This window comes from Papio anubis, chromosome 7 (genome assembly GCF_008728515.1).
Source record: "Papio anubis isolate 15944 chromosome 7, Panubis1.0, whole genome shotgun sequence".
Classification (NCBI taxonomy): Eukaryota; Metazoa; Chordata; class Mammalia; order Primates; family Cercopithecidae; genus Papio; species Papio anubis.
Window position 1 is genome coordinate 35,900,064 of NC_044982.1, and position 16,209 is coordinate 35,916,272.

The 16,209-nt window shown below is 44.3% G+C and overlaps 2 protein-coding genes across 5 annotated transcripts in view; one reads left to right on the top strand and one right to left on the bottom strand.

The window, feature by feature from the left end:
- Positions 1–1,661: 1,661 nt before the first annotated feature.
- LOC103886348 lies at positions 1,662–8,186 on the bottom strand. 4 transcript variants are annotated; one of them, XM_031668030.1, is made up of 3 exons: positions 8,108–8,186; positions 7,100–7,313; positions 1,662–2,343 (listed from the first exon to the last, which is right to left on the bottom strand). In XM_031668030.1, the coding sequence occupies exons 1-3, from the start codon at positions 8,155–8,157 to the stop codon at positions 2,317–2,319; spliced, it is 291 nt and encodes a 96-aa protein (XP_031523890.1). In that variant the 5' UTR covers positions 8,158–8,186; the 3' UTR covers positions 1,662–2,316. The 4 variants fall into 4 exon arrangements, 2 of the variants coding, with proteins under 2 accessions (XP_031523890.1, XP_031523889.1); XR_649892.4 differs by lacking the exon at positions 8,108–8,186 and adding an exon at positions 7,679–7,754 and having other exon boundaries at positions 1,665–2,343; XR_649891.4 differs by lacking the exon at positions 8,108–8,186 and adding an exon at positions 7,455–7,668 and having other exon boundaries at positions 1,665–2,343.
- Positions 7,901–16,209, top strand: part of MAP3K9 (mitogen-activated protein kinase kinase kinase 9) — an 88,985-nt gene continuing 80,676 nt past the window's right edge. The window contains exon 1 of the mRNA XM_003901998.5: positions 7,901–8,622. Coding sequence (XP_003902047.1) covers positions 8,223–8,622 — 400 coding nt within the window. The 5' untranslated portion in view covers positions 7,901–8,222. The remainder of the gene's footprint in view (positions 8,623–16,209) is intronic.

Consider the following 16,209-nt stretch of genomic DNA (forward strand, 5'->3'; position numbering starts at 1 on the left):
CCATCTCTCCAACTAACAATAAAGATTTTAGTTTGAATTTTGTATTTAAAAAGATAAAAATGATTTCGTAGTTCTTTATTACAATTACACAAATATCACATGGTTATTTTTGTTGTAGGAAAAATAAAGAAAAGTAAAATGAAGTTTGGAAACGTGTACAGTAATGATGTGGAAATCACAGTTGGGCCATCTGTCCCTGCCCCAATCTCTTGTTGAATTGTAATCCCCAATGCGGGAGGTGGGGCCTGGTGGGAGGCAATTGGATCATGGGGGCGGATTTTTCATGAATGGTTTAGCACCATCCCCTTGGTGCAGTCTTCAGGATAGTGAGTTCTCATGAGATCCGATTGTTTAAAAGTGTGTGGCACCTCCCCTGTCAACTCTCTCTTGTTCCTGCTTTCGCCATGTGACGTGCCTGCTCCTCATTGCTTTCTGCCAGGATTGGAAGCTTCCCGAGGACTCCCCTAAAATCAGATGCTGCTATGCTTCCTGTAAAACCTGTAGAATTGTGAGCCAATTAAACCTCTTTCCTTTATAAATTACCTTTTCTCAGGTATTTCTTTTTTTTTTTTTCTTTTTGAGACAGAATCTTGGTCTGTTACCCAGGCTATTTCGGCTCACTGCAACCTCTGCCTCCCGGGTTCAAACGATTCTCCTGCCTCAGCTTCCCCAGTAGCTGGGACTACAGGCATGCACCACCTCACCTGACTAATTTTTGTATTTTTAGTAGAGATGGGGTTTCACCATGTTGGCCAGGCTGGTCTCGAACTCCTGAACTCATGTTATCCACCCGCCTTGGCCTCCCAAAGTGCCGGGATTATAGGCATGAGCCACCTATTATCTGGCCAGGTATTTCTTCATAGCAATGCAAGAACAGCCTGACACAGAAGGCACTAAAAATGACCCATGCTCCACCACTTAGCTCAGAAATAGCTGTTAAGATTTTTATATTATCCACCCAACACTTTCGCAATTATATTTTATAAGGATTTTTTTACTACTCTTTCATTTATCATTATACTGTACACATTTCCACATCATTAAAATTTTTCATAATTATCAACAATAGCATACTGTTTTTTTAATAACCTGTTTAAAATTGACAAAAAGTGTATATATTTATAGCATACAACATGACGTTTTGACATATGTATACACTGTGGAGTGGTGAAATCAAGCTAATTACCAGATGCTTTGCCTCACATACTTATCGTTTTGTGTGGTGAGAACACTTAAAATCTACTATCTTAGCAATTTCACAGTATAAAATATATTGTTATTAACTATATTCACCACGGTGTATAATAGATCTCTTGAACTTATTCCTTTTTTCTAACTGGTAACCATCATTTCCTCTCTTTTTCTATGGGTTCAACTTTTTTTTTTTTTTTTGAGATAGAGTCTTGCTGTCGCCCAGGCTGGAGTGCAGTGGCGCAGTCTCGGCTCACTGCAAGCTCCGCCTCCTGGGTTCACGCCATTCTCCTGCCTCAGCCTCCCGAGCAACTGGGACTACAGGCACCTACCACCACGCGCAGCTAATTTTTTTGTATTTTTAGTAGAGATGGGGTTTCACCGTGTTAGCCAGGATGGTCTCGATCTCCTGACCTCGTGATCCGCCCGCCCCGGCCTCCCAAAGTGCTAGGATTACAGGCGTGAGCCACTGCGCCTGGCAGAGTTCAACTTTTTTAGATTCCACAAGATCTATTCCATAAGAGAGTGAGAGTTCATGTGATATTTGTCCTTCTCTGTCTAACATACTATTCTAATTGAAAATCAGAATATTTTAATGGTAGAAAATACTAAATAGTACAGGACAAAGAAAAAAAAATCACTCTGGTGATAATTGCTGTTCACCTTTTGATATATTTCTTTCAATAATATTAATGCATATATATTTTTTCATAAGATTAGGAATATATTACATATATAGTTCTCTTAATTTTTCAAATTTATTTAAAAATTATTTGAAAATTACAACAGATTTCTTTTTTTTTCTACTTAACAAGATTATTTTCCCAGTCGTTCCATGTTCTTCAAAAACATCAATGATAGGAATAATTTTCTCTTTCCTGAAATCTCTCTTCTTGTGATTAGAGCTGTTTGAGGTCCTGGACGGAAAGGCTTGGATGAAGTCCTTGCAGACTCAGCATGGTTGTAAGCAGATAATTTCAGAGGGATGTCCCATGGGCTCACTCTGCAACCAGGCTGGATGAAGCAGAAATGATTTGACCTTCACGCCTTAATTAAAGGCTCTGATCATTGTTAAAATGCAACTTGCTCTCCAGAGATGCAACATTCTAAACAGCCCCCCATAGTTTATTGCTTTTCTGAACTGAGGTTTTCCTAAGAGATAGAAGAAAAGAGGAAAGATTTCTTACCTTTTTAGCGGTTCAAGCTGCATTAACTCATAATTCCTCAGAGAAGAATTAAATACTATCAATTGTAATAACATTTACAATGTATTAAGCACTTATTATTATGTATTAGGCACTGCCAGGAGGACCTCTTACTTCATCTAACCCTCACAGCAACCCCATTTTACACAATCTCATGTTACCAACAATGAAACAGAGGCTCAGAGAGGTGAAAGGCCTCCCACACTCGTGACAAGTTGATTAAGAATTCAAACCCGGGTCTGACTCCAAAGGTCTGTTCCATCAGCCCTGCCACACATCTGCCCAAACCATTTGCTTAAAATCATGTTTAATGCAAATAGAGTTTATGAATCAGAAACTAGGGCTTCTTTCCTGAAATGGTATAACACGAGAGGTGAAAGTGGTGGGCTGGCTTTTTTAGAAAAGGTAAAAAGGGCCAGGCACAGTGGCTCAAACCTGTAATCCCAGCATTTGAAGAGATGGAGGCAGGAGGATCCCTTGAGGCGAGGCCAAGAGTTTGAAGCCAGCCTGGGCAACACAGTGAGTCCTTATCTCTACCAAAAATTAACAAAATTAGCCAGGCGTGGTGGCATGCACCCGCAGACCCAGCTACTCAGGATGCTGAGGCAGGAGGACCCACTGAGTCCAGGAGTCTGAGGCTGCCATGTGATCAGCCAGCTACGATCGTGCCACTGCTCTCCAGCCCGGGTGACACAGTGAGACCTTGTTTCTCAAAAAAAAAAAAAAAAAAAAAACACAAAGGTAAAAGTCTGCTTGAGGGATTTTTTTTTTTGCATCAAAGTACTAATTTTAAATATTTCCCAAAAGAATCAAGGAAAGGGTGACATTCATTAACTAAGTCACAGTTTAGGCTCAAATAATAACAGTAACTACATGCTAGATTATGTGTTAAGCACATAACATATATAAGGTAGGTACAATTATTCTTATTTCCAGGTGAGAGATCTGGGGCACAGCAGGGTTAACTTGCCTAATGGTGTGCAGTAAGCATAGATTCAAATTCAGTCAGAAGCCAAGACCCCAAATTCTTCATTAGTCTGTGAAACCTGCCCTCCTTTCCTGCCTTCTTTCTTCCCTTCCCTCCTTTGCTTCCTTCCTTTTCTCCCCTCCCTGCTTCCTTCCTGTTTATCTCTTTTTTGTCCTTTCTTTCGTTCCCCTCCTGTCTTCCCTCCTTCCTTCACGCCTTCCTCTCCTCTCCTATCTGTTCTTTTTTTTTGAGACAGGGTCTCGCTTTGTCACCCAGGCTGGAGTGCAGTGGAGCAATCTCGGCTCACCACAGCCTCAACATCTCTGCTCAAGCGATCCTCCCATCTCAGCCTCCCAAAAGCTAGGACCACAGGCACCACCATGCCTGGCTAATTTTTCTATTTTGTAGAGATGGGGTTTCACCATGTTGCCCAGGCTGATCTTGAACTCCTCAGCTCAAGTGATCCACCCACCTCAGCCTCCCAGAGGCCTCTGTTCCTTTTTCCTTCCTTCCTTCTGTCTCTTTCCTTTAGGGAAAACCCTGGGTTCAATTTCCAATCAAGAGGCCTGGGTGTAATTAAAGAGTGTTTCTGGGGGGTAATAGGCAGGTGAAAGAAGGAAAAAAAAATATGTTGACTATTTGTTGGGTGTGAGCAGCATGCTAAGAGCTTCTGCATGTCCTGTCTCATTTAATCCTATAAACATCCATTATAACCAGAGATTATTACTACACCTACTTAAAAATGAGGAAACTGAGGTTCAAACAGGTGTCTTGCCCAAAGTCACAGCATTTTTAAAGGACAAAGCCAGGAGAAACTATGATCTATTGACTTAAGTCTAATGTCAACTTGCATCACTGATGGCTATTTTCTCCCTTCCTTATGCTATGCTTTTCAGCATGGTAGAGAAAATGTTTCTTTTTGGGGGTGACATCTGTCAACCTCCTCCTCAAAAACTTCCTCGTGGTAAAATCTTGGTAATTCCACCTCATTTTCAAAGTCTTTTACAATCTGCCCTTCTTTTATTTCAGCAATTTTATTTCCCCATCACTCCCTTTTCACATTCTCTCCTCTTCTCTGGCTGAAATTTCTATTATTGCTACCCACTACATTAATTTCTATTTCCACATCTTTTATTCTCTAGTAATCAAATTGTATGTATCTTTCAATGTCCAACTTAAGCATCTCCTTATCCATTCTAGTCCTCAGAGAAGGCAATATTTGATCACCCCAGAGTCCTACTCAAAACCTTTCAGTGATAATCTTTTACACGCTGAACAAAACCAAGGCTTCTTCGCCTCGGATTCAAGTCAGCCATCCAGTTGCAAATAAGTACTGAGACTCAATTATGTGCTAAGTACTCTCTAGGTGCTGGGAGAGCTGTGGAGAACCAGACAGACTGGTTCCTGCCCTTATGGTGAATGCACTAGACATTAAATAATTACAAATAATCAATTACATAATTACTAGTGTGAATCAAGTAATTACAGGGCCCTTTACAATCAGGTCTCAACCTATCTTTTCAGAGTTCTTTCTCATCCTTCTATTCCATCCAAATGGTCCTTCTATTCCATCCAAACGGTCCCCCTCTCCATGCTTTCCTACCTCTGTTGCTGTGCCTATTCCCACCCTTCTTTCCTGAACACACTTTTCCCTGCTCCACCCCAGTCCCCTCCAGGACCAGTTCTGCTTCTGCTTCTTCCATGCAACCCTGCCAGACAAGTTTAGTCTGAAAGATCTACCCTCATTTGAATTCCTAGCACTTATCCATTCAACAAATATTAACTGAATGACTTGTTGAAATGTTTGATGAATTACTCTTTATGAGATTCTAAATATACACTATGGTATTAAAGGTTTAAGTTGTGCAGGGAATTAGAGTTTTCCTATTGAGAAGGATCAATGATTTTTCTCCTCTCTTCCCCTCTTCCCAGGGAGTGGGAAGCAATCCATGAAACTAAATAATAGAACATACAAAATTATGGAGAAGTAAAATGACAACAAAGTTACCCAATTACTCATCATCCGACTACTTAGAGACCCACCACTGACATTTTTCTCTTTTTAGTACTTTTTTTTCCTGTTTCTGTTTTGCTGTGTGTCTACAGTTTGTAAAACTCTTTTTCCCTCCAGTTAAAAAAAAAAAAAAATTTTTTTGAGACAGGGTCTTGCTTTGTCACCTAGATTGGAGTGCGGTATAGCAAACACTACAGCCTTGACCTCCTAGGCTCAAGCAATCTTCTTGCCTCAGCCTCTCAAATAGCTGGGACTACAGGTTCGCACCACCATGCCTGGCAAATTTTAAAATTTTTTGTAGAGATAGGGGTCTCACCATGTTGCTCAGGCTGGTCTCCTTCCTGGGCTCAAGTGACCCTCCTGCCTCAGCCTCCCAAACTGCTGAGATTTCAGGTGCAAGCCACCATACCCAGCCCCAAGTTAAAATTTTATCAAGACAATTATTTTATGGCCTTTAAAAAAACACAAAATACCTCCGCCCCCACTCCCTTGCTCTCTTCCGCTTGAGGGTGGAATGGTTTTGTCTAAAACAAAACTTAGAGAATTTACTCAGACTCATCCATATCTTTTCCAGTTCGTGGATCCTATGTATAAGAACCTGAGCATTGTTTTAGGGTCTTTACTTAAACAGAAATTCTTTCTCAAGACCTACTCTGGATGCTTTTTAGAACAAGCCTCATGTCTCTTCTTCAAGACCTTAAATGTGTGCTATATACAGTGTAGTCATATTGATGAGCAAACCGCAGAATGTCCAAACTATGAGGACATATGGTATCTTCCAGTTCACTCCCCTCACTTTAAGAGTACAGTGTTAGGACACCTGCCCAAAGTCATGTAGCTGCCTAGTTATCTTTCCAAATTGTCCCACTGTCTTTAGTTTGTGTAATAATAAACCCAAACTAAAATGCAACAAAAGCACTCACCCTTGCTAAATAAATAATGTCTATTCCTACCACTGAAGGGGAAAAGGTAACAAAGCTTGGTAGAGATTGGGCTAGATCTGCACTGGCTTATTTAGAAATTTCAGAGGACTAGGTGAGGTGGTTAAGGCCTGTAATCCTAGCACTTCAGGAGGCCGAGGCAGGTGGATGACTTGAGCCCAGAGTTCAAGAAGAGCCTGGGTGACACAGTGAGATCTTCTCTCTACAAAAAAATAAACAAAATTAGCCAAGCGTGGTGGCACATGCCTGTACTCCCAGCTACTCGGGAGGGTGAGGTGGGTGGATTGCTTGATCCTGGGATACTGAGGCTGCACTGAGCCAAGATTGCGCCACTGCACTCCCGCCTGGGCAACAAACTGAGACCCTGTCTAAAAAAAAAAAAAGAAAGAAAGAAAGATCAGAGAACCTTTCTTACTGGAAGTCAACGTTGCCATGATAGGATTAAAGCAAGAAAAAACATTATGGGCCTCCTATCTCGTTCTTAATGTTCAAAATGCAGGGTATAGCAAAAGCATATAGGAAGAGGTCGTCCTGACTCATGAACTCAACATCACTTTCTGCGTTTATTCTGCTTTGGTTCTTCTTAATCTGACCTCTGTAGACTTCACCACAATCCAAGGTGTAATTCCAACAGGCAAAAGAAACCTAAGGATTGTCGAACAGTTGGCTCCCTTCAGACAGACCAAGCCCAATTCATCCCAGCCCCAGGTTGAAGCCCAGTAAGGTGGTCTCTTGCCTTTCTGAATTCTGAAAAAAGAGTGGTATTGGAATCTCTTCTTACCGGAACCCAGGAGAGGGCGAGCTGTGGTGCAGTCTTCCTAAAGGGGAGAACCGTAGTTTTCAGAGTTCTTCTAATGAACATCTCAATGGGCCTAAAAGGCTTCAACAGCAGATGAAAGGTTTCGGGGTGAGAGTGGGCGTGGGCGAAGCTGATCCCTTTAGGTTGGACTAAGGCAGAGCCAGATCCAAGAGGGAGAATCCAACTGTAAAATGATCTGGGGAAGAAAGAACTCTGTTGGGGGTGCAGCCGGATGAAGAACACCGGTGCTGCTCAGTGCAGCCCCTACCCATCCATGGCAAACAAAGGAAGCGGCCTCCTTTCCAGCCTTTTAGTTTGAACGAAGGCTCAGTATTACCTTTTAGGATCCACCCTTCCCTCCTAACGCACCCAATGAGGCCAGCGCCTCTTCCTGCCGGGAGGAGCTGAACGCTCCCAGGAAACGGACAAGTGCCGCGGGCCAATGGTGGGAGCTGCGGCGGGGCAGTGGGCGGGAGGAGTGGGTCCACCTGGGTTTGAGAACCAGAGAGCCCACAAAGGGGGAGGGCACGATGCGACGGCGGCGCAGTGGGTAAGAGGAACCTGCGAGGCTGCCAGCTAGGCTATCCCAACTACGGCGGAGGAACCGGGGACTGGGCGGCCGCAGCCAATGGGAAGGCGGCGGGCGCGGGGCGGGGCGGGCGTGGGGCGGGGCCCCCTTGGGTCCGCAGGGTTGGGGCGGAGCCAGGCCTGCGTCAGGTGGTCCCGGCGAGCGGGCGGTGCGGGGGGCGGGGCACGGCACGGCGCGGAGAGGAGAGCTGCGGCCGGCGGGCGGCGGCGGCGGCACCGGCTGCGCGAGCAGGTACCGGCGGCGGAGGTGACGAGGCCGCCCCCGGGGGGCGAGCGGGCAGGCGGGGATTTGGCCCGCTGCGCCCCTAGGCTGCGCGGAGCGCTCGCGCTCGGCGCTCTTCTAGTACCGCGGCAACAGCGCCGGCGAGCCGGCTCTCCCAGCCCCGCCAGCCCGGGCCCTACCTGCGGCCGCCGTCGTGGGGGGGGGTCCTCCCAGCTCTGCGGAGGCGCATGAACAATAGGCGGCGGCGGCTCCTGCGGGCAGCGGCGGCCCCGCACCCTATGGATCGGCCGCTCCATGGAGCCCTCCAGAGCGCTTCTCGGCTGCCTAGCGAGCGCCGCCGCTGCCGCCCCGCCGGGGGAGGATGGAGCCGGGGCCGGGGCCGAGGAGGAGGAGGAGGAGGAGGAGGAGGCGGCGGCGGGCCCCGGAGAGCTGGGCTGCGACGCGCCGCTGCCCTACTGGACGGCCGTGTTCGAGTACGAGGCGGCGGGCGAGGACGAGCTGACTCTGCGGCTGGGCGACGTGGTGGAGGTGCTGTCCAAGGACTCGCAGGTGTCCGGCGACGAGGGCTGGTGGACCGGGCAGCTGAACCAGCGGGTGGGCATCTTCCCCAGCAACTACGTGACCCCGCGCAGCGCCTTCTCCAGCCGCTGCCAGCCCGGCGGCGAGGACCCCAGCTGCTACCCGCCCATTCAGTGTAAGGCGAAGGCGGGGCCCAGGAGCCGAGCGGGGAAGGGGAATGACAGAGGCCTGGGGGGCGGTCGGGGAACGGGGGAGCCCTGCGCGAGGGCCAGGATGAAGGCGGGGGGATGGGGAGGAAGATTGACCTGGGTGTGGGTGGCGCGCGCTTGGGCTGCCCGGGCTTCGCTTGGTGCGCTGGATAAGCTCGAGACGCCGCAGGCCCTGCCCGCACTTCAGGCGCTTGAGCTTCTTCACCTTCATTTGGCCACCTCAGCAGTGGCTCCCAAATTCCTTATCCTGAAGTCCCAGCCTGAGAATTTGCCCGTTTCCCACTCCCTTCCTCCCTTACCGCGCCCAGCCCCCCGCCCGCATTCCCAATCTGGAAGTGTTTAGGGCAAGCTGGTGGTTAGTGTCCAAACCTTAGTCCCCAAATCAGGGACCTTGCCACCACCTCTTCTAACGCCTGTCCCCACCTCTTAACAACATTTGCTTTCAAAGAGATGGGGGTGTCTCCTCAGGGCTGGGCTGGCTCACAAGTCCCGGAAGCATGTGTGAACTCAAGCATGTGCCTGTAAAATGTCGGGTTGATTTCTTGGATCCTAATCGTTATATCTCAAAAGTTCTACCTTTAGGAGTCTCACTGATTAACGTGCTAAGAGGGATGTGTGTGTTGGGAGTGGGAGTGGGACAAGTGATGATTAGAGAGGAAAAAGTATGTTGTTGCCCCATGGGAGATCAGGATTGCAAGGTACAGTGGCTGAATCCCAGCCCTTTGACAGTGAGGCTGTTTGGGAAATACATTTTCTTCTTTCTTCTCACCCTAGATCCTTGCCTATATTTGGAACTGGTCAAATCTCACGGGGACCATGCTCAGGGGTCCCTCCCAGGGCCTTTCTCCCAGTGTCCTGGTTTCCGTCAATTTTCCAGGAGCCCCATATTTCATACCCTATAATGAAATCTTCTTTGTTTTTTCAAGGGAGTTAAATTGCCATCAGAATCCCTTAATCATATTAGTTTGTTTCAGAAAAAACACTTAAATATCTCTTTAGTGCAGTTTACACTATTTTGTATTTGAGAGTTTCCATAATCTCTTATCTGTTAAAAAGATATTGTTAATATGTATTAATTACTGTTTATTCCTTATTTTGTATACTTTCATCTTAGTTGATTTTTAAAACGTCATTAGCAAGGACCAACTTTAAATATTTAGTTTTGAAATTTCCTTTGTGACAGTTACGTTTCTGGCTCTGTAACTTATTTTTTACCCCCACATTGTGTTACTTTAATCTTGAGGGTTTTTGTTTTTGTTTTTGTTTTTGAGATAGAGTGTCTCTGTCTCCCAGGCTGGAGTGCAGTGGCGCAATCTCAGCTCACTGCAACCTCTGCCTCCCGGGTTCAAGCAATTCTCCTGCCTCAGTCTCCTGAGTAGCTGGGATTACAGGTGCCCGCACCATGCCTGGCTAATTTTTGCATTTTTAGTAGAGATGAGGTTCACCATATTGGCCAAACTGGTCTCGAACTGCTCGAACTGCTGACCTCAAGTGATCCGCATGCCTCGGCCTCCCAAAGTGTTAGATTACAGGCGTGAGCCACCGTGTCTGGTCTATCTTAAGATGTTTTTTAAAAACTAGCACGTAATATCAAAGTCATAGCCTCTTCACTTGTTTTTCTGCTCTTCCTTTTCTGTTGGTGTTTTGACTATCAAATTGATGTTCAAATCTTTAGGTTCCCCCTCTCCCTCTCATTCAGTTTAAAACTTCATTTTTCTTCATTTTAATTTTTAAAATGCTTGGAGGTAGCAAATTACTTTAAATTGTTTCCAGATACTACATCTTTTTGGGACTAGTTTGGTAGGCTTAAGGCTAAGCATCCTGGCATAGTGTTTTGAAAGTGTTGAAAATGAACTTGGGCATATATTGGAAGAAATATGAATAGCCTGGCATGTTAGAAAACATAGTGTCATTTTAAACATAAGTCAGATTTTGATTCTGTGGGTGAAGTTTTGTGATTTTGTTTTCAGGGACAGCTAATGTCAGAGTAGAAGAGCTAGATGAGGTTCATGATCAGGAACTCAGTTTCTTTAATATCTTGTGCTCTGGCTGCTGGAGCAGTCAAGAGTCAGTATGACTTAGGCTGAAAAACTGTCCACAGAGCCAGGCATGACAGCAATGTGCTACTTCTTCATTAGGTGACCAGGACTTATCTTCATTATCATACAATTTACTGTGGATAGAGTAGATTCCTAAATCTGGAACCCAGATGTTGAGACAGTAGGAAGTAATTTGTTCTAATGGAAAGAATTGACTCGAAGAATATGGCATTTGTAAGACCTGGCACATTCTTTTATTTGGCCTCACTGGGAGTTCTGATCTTGACTGGAATTAATTTTTGATAATTCAGAAAATTTAGTTTCAGTCAAAAACTAATCATTGAGTACCTAGTGAATGATAGATACTGTACATTGTGTTAAGTACCAGGACATAAAGAAGTGATAAGATCAGAAAGTGCTTTTAAGTTACATGAGGGAGATTAACGATCTAAATATAAAACTTCAGTGGTGTCTTGGTAAAGATGCAGTGCCTTGGTTCATCAGAGGGTGAACATGGGCTGTTACTGACAGGTGCATCTCTCATCTGTGTGCTCTACCAGATCAGTTCGTGTCACTTGGAAAGTGAAGACAATTGACAAACCTTGTCTCCAAAGACTTGGAATGAAATTGAGCCACTGACACCTCATCACCAGAGTTACCCTTTTGAACTTCCCCTCTAAGGATGTGTTGTGACGTTGCATTCTGGACCATGAATAGAAGATGTTAAGTCAAGCAATAGTGTTTAGTTTTAGTTTCATATTATTGTTTCTTAAGTGAAAATTTAGCTTCAAACTTTATTTAAAAGCTTTTTTTGTTTTTTTAATTTTTAGAGACAGGGTTTTACTCTCTCGCCTAGGCTGAAGTGCAGTGGCGTAATCATAGCTCACTGCAACCTTGAACTCCTGGGCTCGAGGGATCCTCCCACCCCAGCCTCCTAAAGAAGCTGGGACCAGAGGCGCATGCCACCATACCCGGCCAATTATTTTTATTTACGTTTTAATAGAGATGAGCTTTTGCTTTGTTGCCCAGGCTAGTTTCGAACTCTTGGCTTCAATCATTCCTCCCACCTCAGCCTTCCAAAGTGTTAGGATTACAGGTGTAAACCACTGTATCTGGCCTCAAACTTTATTCAAAACAGAAGGGGAAAATTACTAAATATCATGACAAAGAAAACATATAAAAATGTTATTATAAGTCATTTTACATTCTTATAGTGCTTTAATCCTCTCCATTGTAGGTACTTGTTAGCGTTTAGCTGCCTATGGATGACAAATATAAATAACCCACGAGCTCACCCATTTTCTTTATTTTAGTGAAAGATGAAAAGTGTACAGTTCCAAACTCACTATCTTGGGAGGTGCAATCCTCCCAAGAGAAATATGAAAGTTTCTCTTACAAGAGAGTTGTTTCAGTTTTCAAACAGGGCATACATTAAGGTTATTAGTTTATACTTTTTATTATCTACATCCACTAGAAATAGAAGGACATACTTTCAGATGTACCTAAGATTTTTAAGTGAGTGAAGTATATACCATTCACTTACTCAAAACCCACCAAAATGTGCCTAAACATTCAGTTTCCAAGCATATGATTGAGAGGGAATAACATCTTGACTTTAAAAATGGAAGAACTAAGGATTTATTCCTGATATTCTTGGAAATATCCTTCTACAGAAACTGAAAAATGTACTGAATGCAGCTTGACCTGATTCTTACTTAAAACCAGGTCTTGACTGGAGCAGGGAAGGGAAGGAGAGCCCCACATACTCTGCTGCACCTGGAGGTCTAGTTCCTTCGTTCCTATCCAACGGGACTGAGCAGGGAAGGAAAAAGATGGTCCTTCCTCCCCTCGTTCTTCCTGGGTTCTGTCTTTTATCAGTTTGAAAGCTGTGTTCTGTACTTTTCTTGGAGTCAGGTCATAATATTTTTTTAACTAAATAACAAGAACCTGGGATTTTTATGTTCTACCCAAAGAGAGGTTATTGCTTTCCCTTCCCTGCAGAGGTTTTTAGAGGAGCTGTCCTTTCAGCACCCTAGTACTGAATCATATCTTTTAAACCTCCTTGCATTTATTTTTTCAATCCCTCCTGCGTTTAAATAAATATTTAACACCTACTGTGTGTTTACAACTGTGCTTAAGACTGGAGGAAAGAAGGGAGGGTACAAGAGAAAGTACAATAGTTAAAATTCCTTAAGGAGAATTCAGATACTCAGTTGAGGAAATAAGAAAACAGATACAAATTTGTTAAATAATCACACATCTTTTCATATGTGTAAAAGCTGCTAGAAAAACATGAATGTTCCTTCCCTTCATGACCAGGAAGACCAACCTGTATTTCTCCAAGAGGGTTTCTAATCTTTCTTTATAACATAGGCATATTTTCCTCATTCATAGAGATGACATCAGGCACAAATTAGTAATCAGTCAGGATTCATTTTGGGGCACAGAAATGCTCAAGCTATTTTAAGCAAGAAAGAGATTTAGCACAGGAAATTCGGTGCTTGCAGAATTGTTGGAAGGGCTGAGAGAAGAGGCTCTCAGCTGGACCTGTGTGAACAACTCCCAGAACATAGCAGAACTGGCCCACCAGGTCAGCTGCTACCTCTCTAATTGGGAACATACAGAATCAGGAGCTGCCATTGAAGCTGTTGGCTTCAAAAACACCCTGTTGTGTCTGCAGCCCAGAGATTTGGCAACGACTTGGCTACAAAACATTCCTCTCCACATCTACAGACTTAGTGATTGGACACAACATGCTGTTGCAAAAAATCCCCGCAGCAAGATGGTCTTCATCTCACTTCTGTCTTTCAAATCTTGTGCATCTAATTGGCAGAACTTAATTTGCATTCAGAACTTTAGCTGTAAAGGAGTCTGGGAAATGTAGTTTTTAGCTTCCTAGCCTCTGTAGTATTGAAATTTATGCTAGAAGGATTTTGGAATGGATACCGATTGCTAGTCTACAGTATTCTTCCATGACATTCATTCTTCAGGAAGACTGCTGGATAAGGTGATAACCTCTTTAAACAGTTGGAATTTTGGGGTCAGGATGGGCCATACTTTTTGTATATCTAAAGACTATCCACCTAACTTATCCACCTAAGAGTTTCCTTTGTGCAGACTGCCAGTTGCATTACAAAATACAAATGAATATTAGCCCCAGATGGGATAGAGGTGCTATAATTAAGCAAGAACAGATTTTTTAGCACCACCAGCATCTGAGTGGAGAACGGAGGCGTTACAGGGCTGGCTGAGTAAGGAAGGGAGTAGTCAGCAGTGGCAGTTCCTCTTTTGGTCTTGCCAGAAGTTCAGAAATGTATCTTTGTTTTCTTAGGTTTTTTTTTAGTAAAGTATGATTATTTTCTGTATTTGTTTCAGAAGGTCCAGTTCAGTTTTTTTTTTTTTTTAGATCTGAATTTGGTTTATTTCCTATTGAGATAGTGTGTTAGTCCATTCTTGCATTGCTTTGAAGGAATACCTGAGGCTGGGTAATTTATAAAGAAAAAAGGTTTTATTGGCTCATGGTTCTGCAACCTGTATGGGAAGCATGGCACCAGCATCTGCTTGGCTCTGGTGAGGCCTCAGGGAGCTTTTTTTCATGGTGGAAGGTGAAGTGGGAGCAGGCATGTCACATGGTGGGAGCCAGGAGCAAGAGAGAAAAACCGGGGAGGTGCCACACTCTTTTAAACAACCAGATCTTGTGTGAATTCGAGCAAAAACTCACTCATTACTATGCCAAGCCATTCATGGGGGATCAGCCCTCATGACCCAAATATTCCCACCAGGCCCCACCACCAGCACTGGGGATTCCATTTCGACATGAAAATCAGAGGGGGCAAATATCCAAACCATATCAAGTAGATTTTTTTTTTCCATTTTATTTCAAGGATCTGTTGGTCACCTACAAAATGTTTGGCATGGTAAGTGCAGTGGTGAATAGAGCAGGCAGAATCTCTGCCCTCGTGGGTCTCATAATCTGGCCTGGACAATGGGCATTGAACAGGTAATTAAGTAATTATAACTTTGGTGCCTCTTGTGGAATGGAAACTGCCATGGAAGTGTTTGATAGGGGTCTGACTTCATTTGGTCTTGGGGATGGAGAAATTCCACTATGAAACGGATATTTAAGACCTGAGGTATGAGTATGAATCAGCCAGGTAAAGACAAAAGAAAAGAGAAGATACAGAACAGGGTTTCATGCAAAAAACAAAACATACTTTGCTCATATAGCACTTAGCACCATATGTAGCTCGATTTATAATCACTGGCAGCTATTATTATCTACCCATGAAAGCCTTTCCACACACAACGAAATATATAATCAAGTACCTTAGGTTCAAACTCTGGATTTGGGAAGGAGAATGATTGGTTGGGATACTGGGTGGGATACTGGGACCATCAGGGCTTGAACTGAGGCACAGATGACTGCTGGAATAAGATATCTCTTATGAGGCTCCTTTCCCATGTTTCAGTCACCAGGTCCAGGTAGAACCCAAGTTCTGAAAGTCTCTCAAATTGACTGCGTACTCCCCATATTCCCTGCTGCTGAGGTTAGACCTCAGAGCTGCAAGGCCTCCTTAGAGGGTCCTTTTGCTGTTGGGTCTCTGTCTTCCAGGTTAGTTTCCAGCGGCTGCCACAGTTGGTTTCCTTTCTAAATTACAGGTCTAACAACATTCCTTTTCTGAAAGATATATGACTCCTCTTGTTTACAATGTGAAGTTCAAGCCCCTCAGAATGGCTTTAAAGACATTTCCTGGCCTGGTTACCCTCAACAAGGCTTTGAGCCTTGTCTCCAGTCCTGATGCACATGACCCGGGCACAGCAGACTCCTTGGAGATCCTAATATACCGTATACTTCCTACTCCATGTTCTTGGCTCCTGTCCTTCCCTCTGCCTGATTGTCCTTCCCTACCCTGATTTCCTTCATTGCCTGAGATCTCTCTCACTCACTCTTTAGGGCCCATTTCAAATGTTGCCTTCCCTGAGAATCCTTTCCCCACTCACCTTAGTGCTGTGTGCTGCTGTGGGAGCTAGTGATTTTCCTAAGCCTCTAATCATACTTCTGCAGGAGCTCTTCTCATTCTATGGTTTGGTTGTTGGGTGTCTGCCTTGGCACTGATTTGGGTGCTTCTCACCACTGAGCACACAGTAAAGCTGAGTAAGTCTCAAAGAAAGGATCTTGGCCAGGTGCAGTGGTTCATGCCTGTAATCCCAGCAATTTGGGAGGCCGAGGCGGGAGGATTGCATTCGAGACCAGCCTGGGCAATATGGCAAAACCCCATCTCTATATTTAAATGTATTTTAAAAGAAGAAAGAACGGAAAAAAGGACCTCCCCCATATTCCCTTTAGTTACAATAGTTGATTTTGGTACAGGATTCTGCATGATTTTCCAGGTGGGAATTTTTTCATGAATATTTATAGAATGCCTACCGTGTGCTGACTGTCACTAAGGAAAATGCAAAGGAAAATAGATTAATTGCAGCTCCTGCCCTTATGGAATTTGCTTTATAATGGGG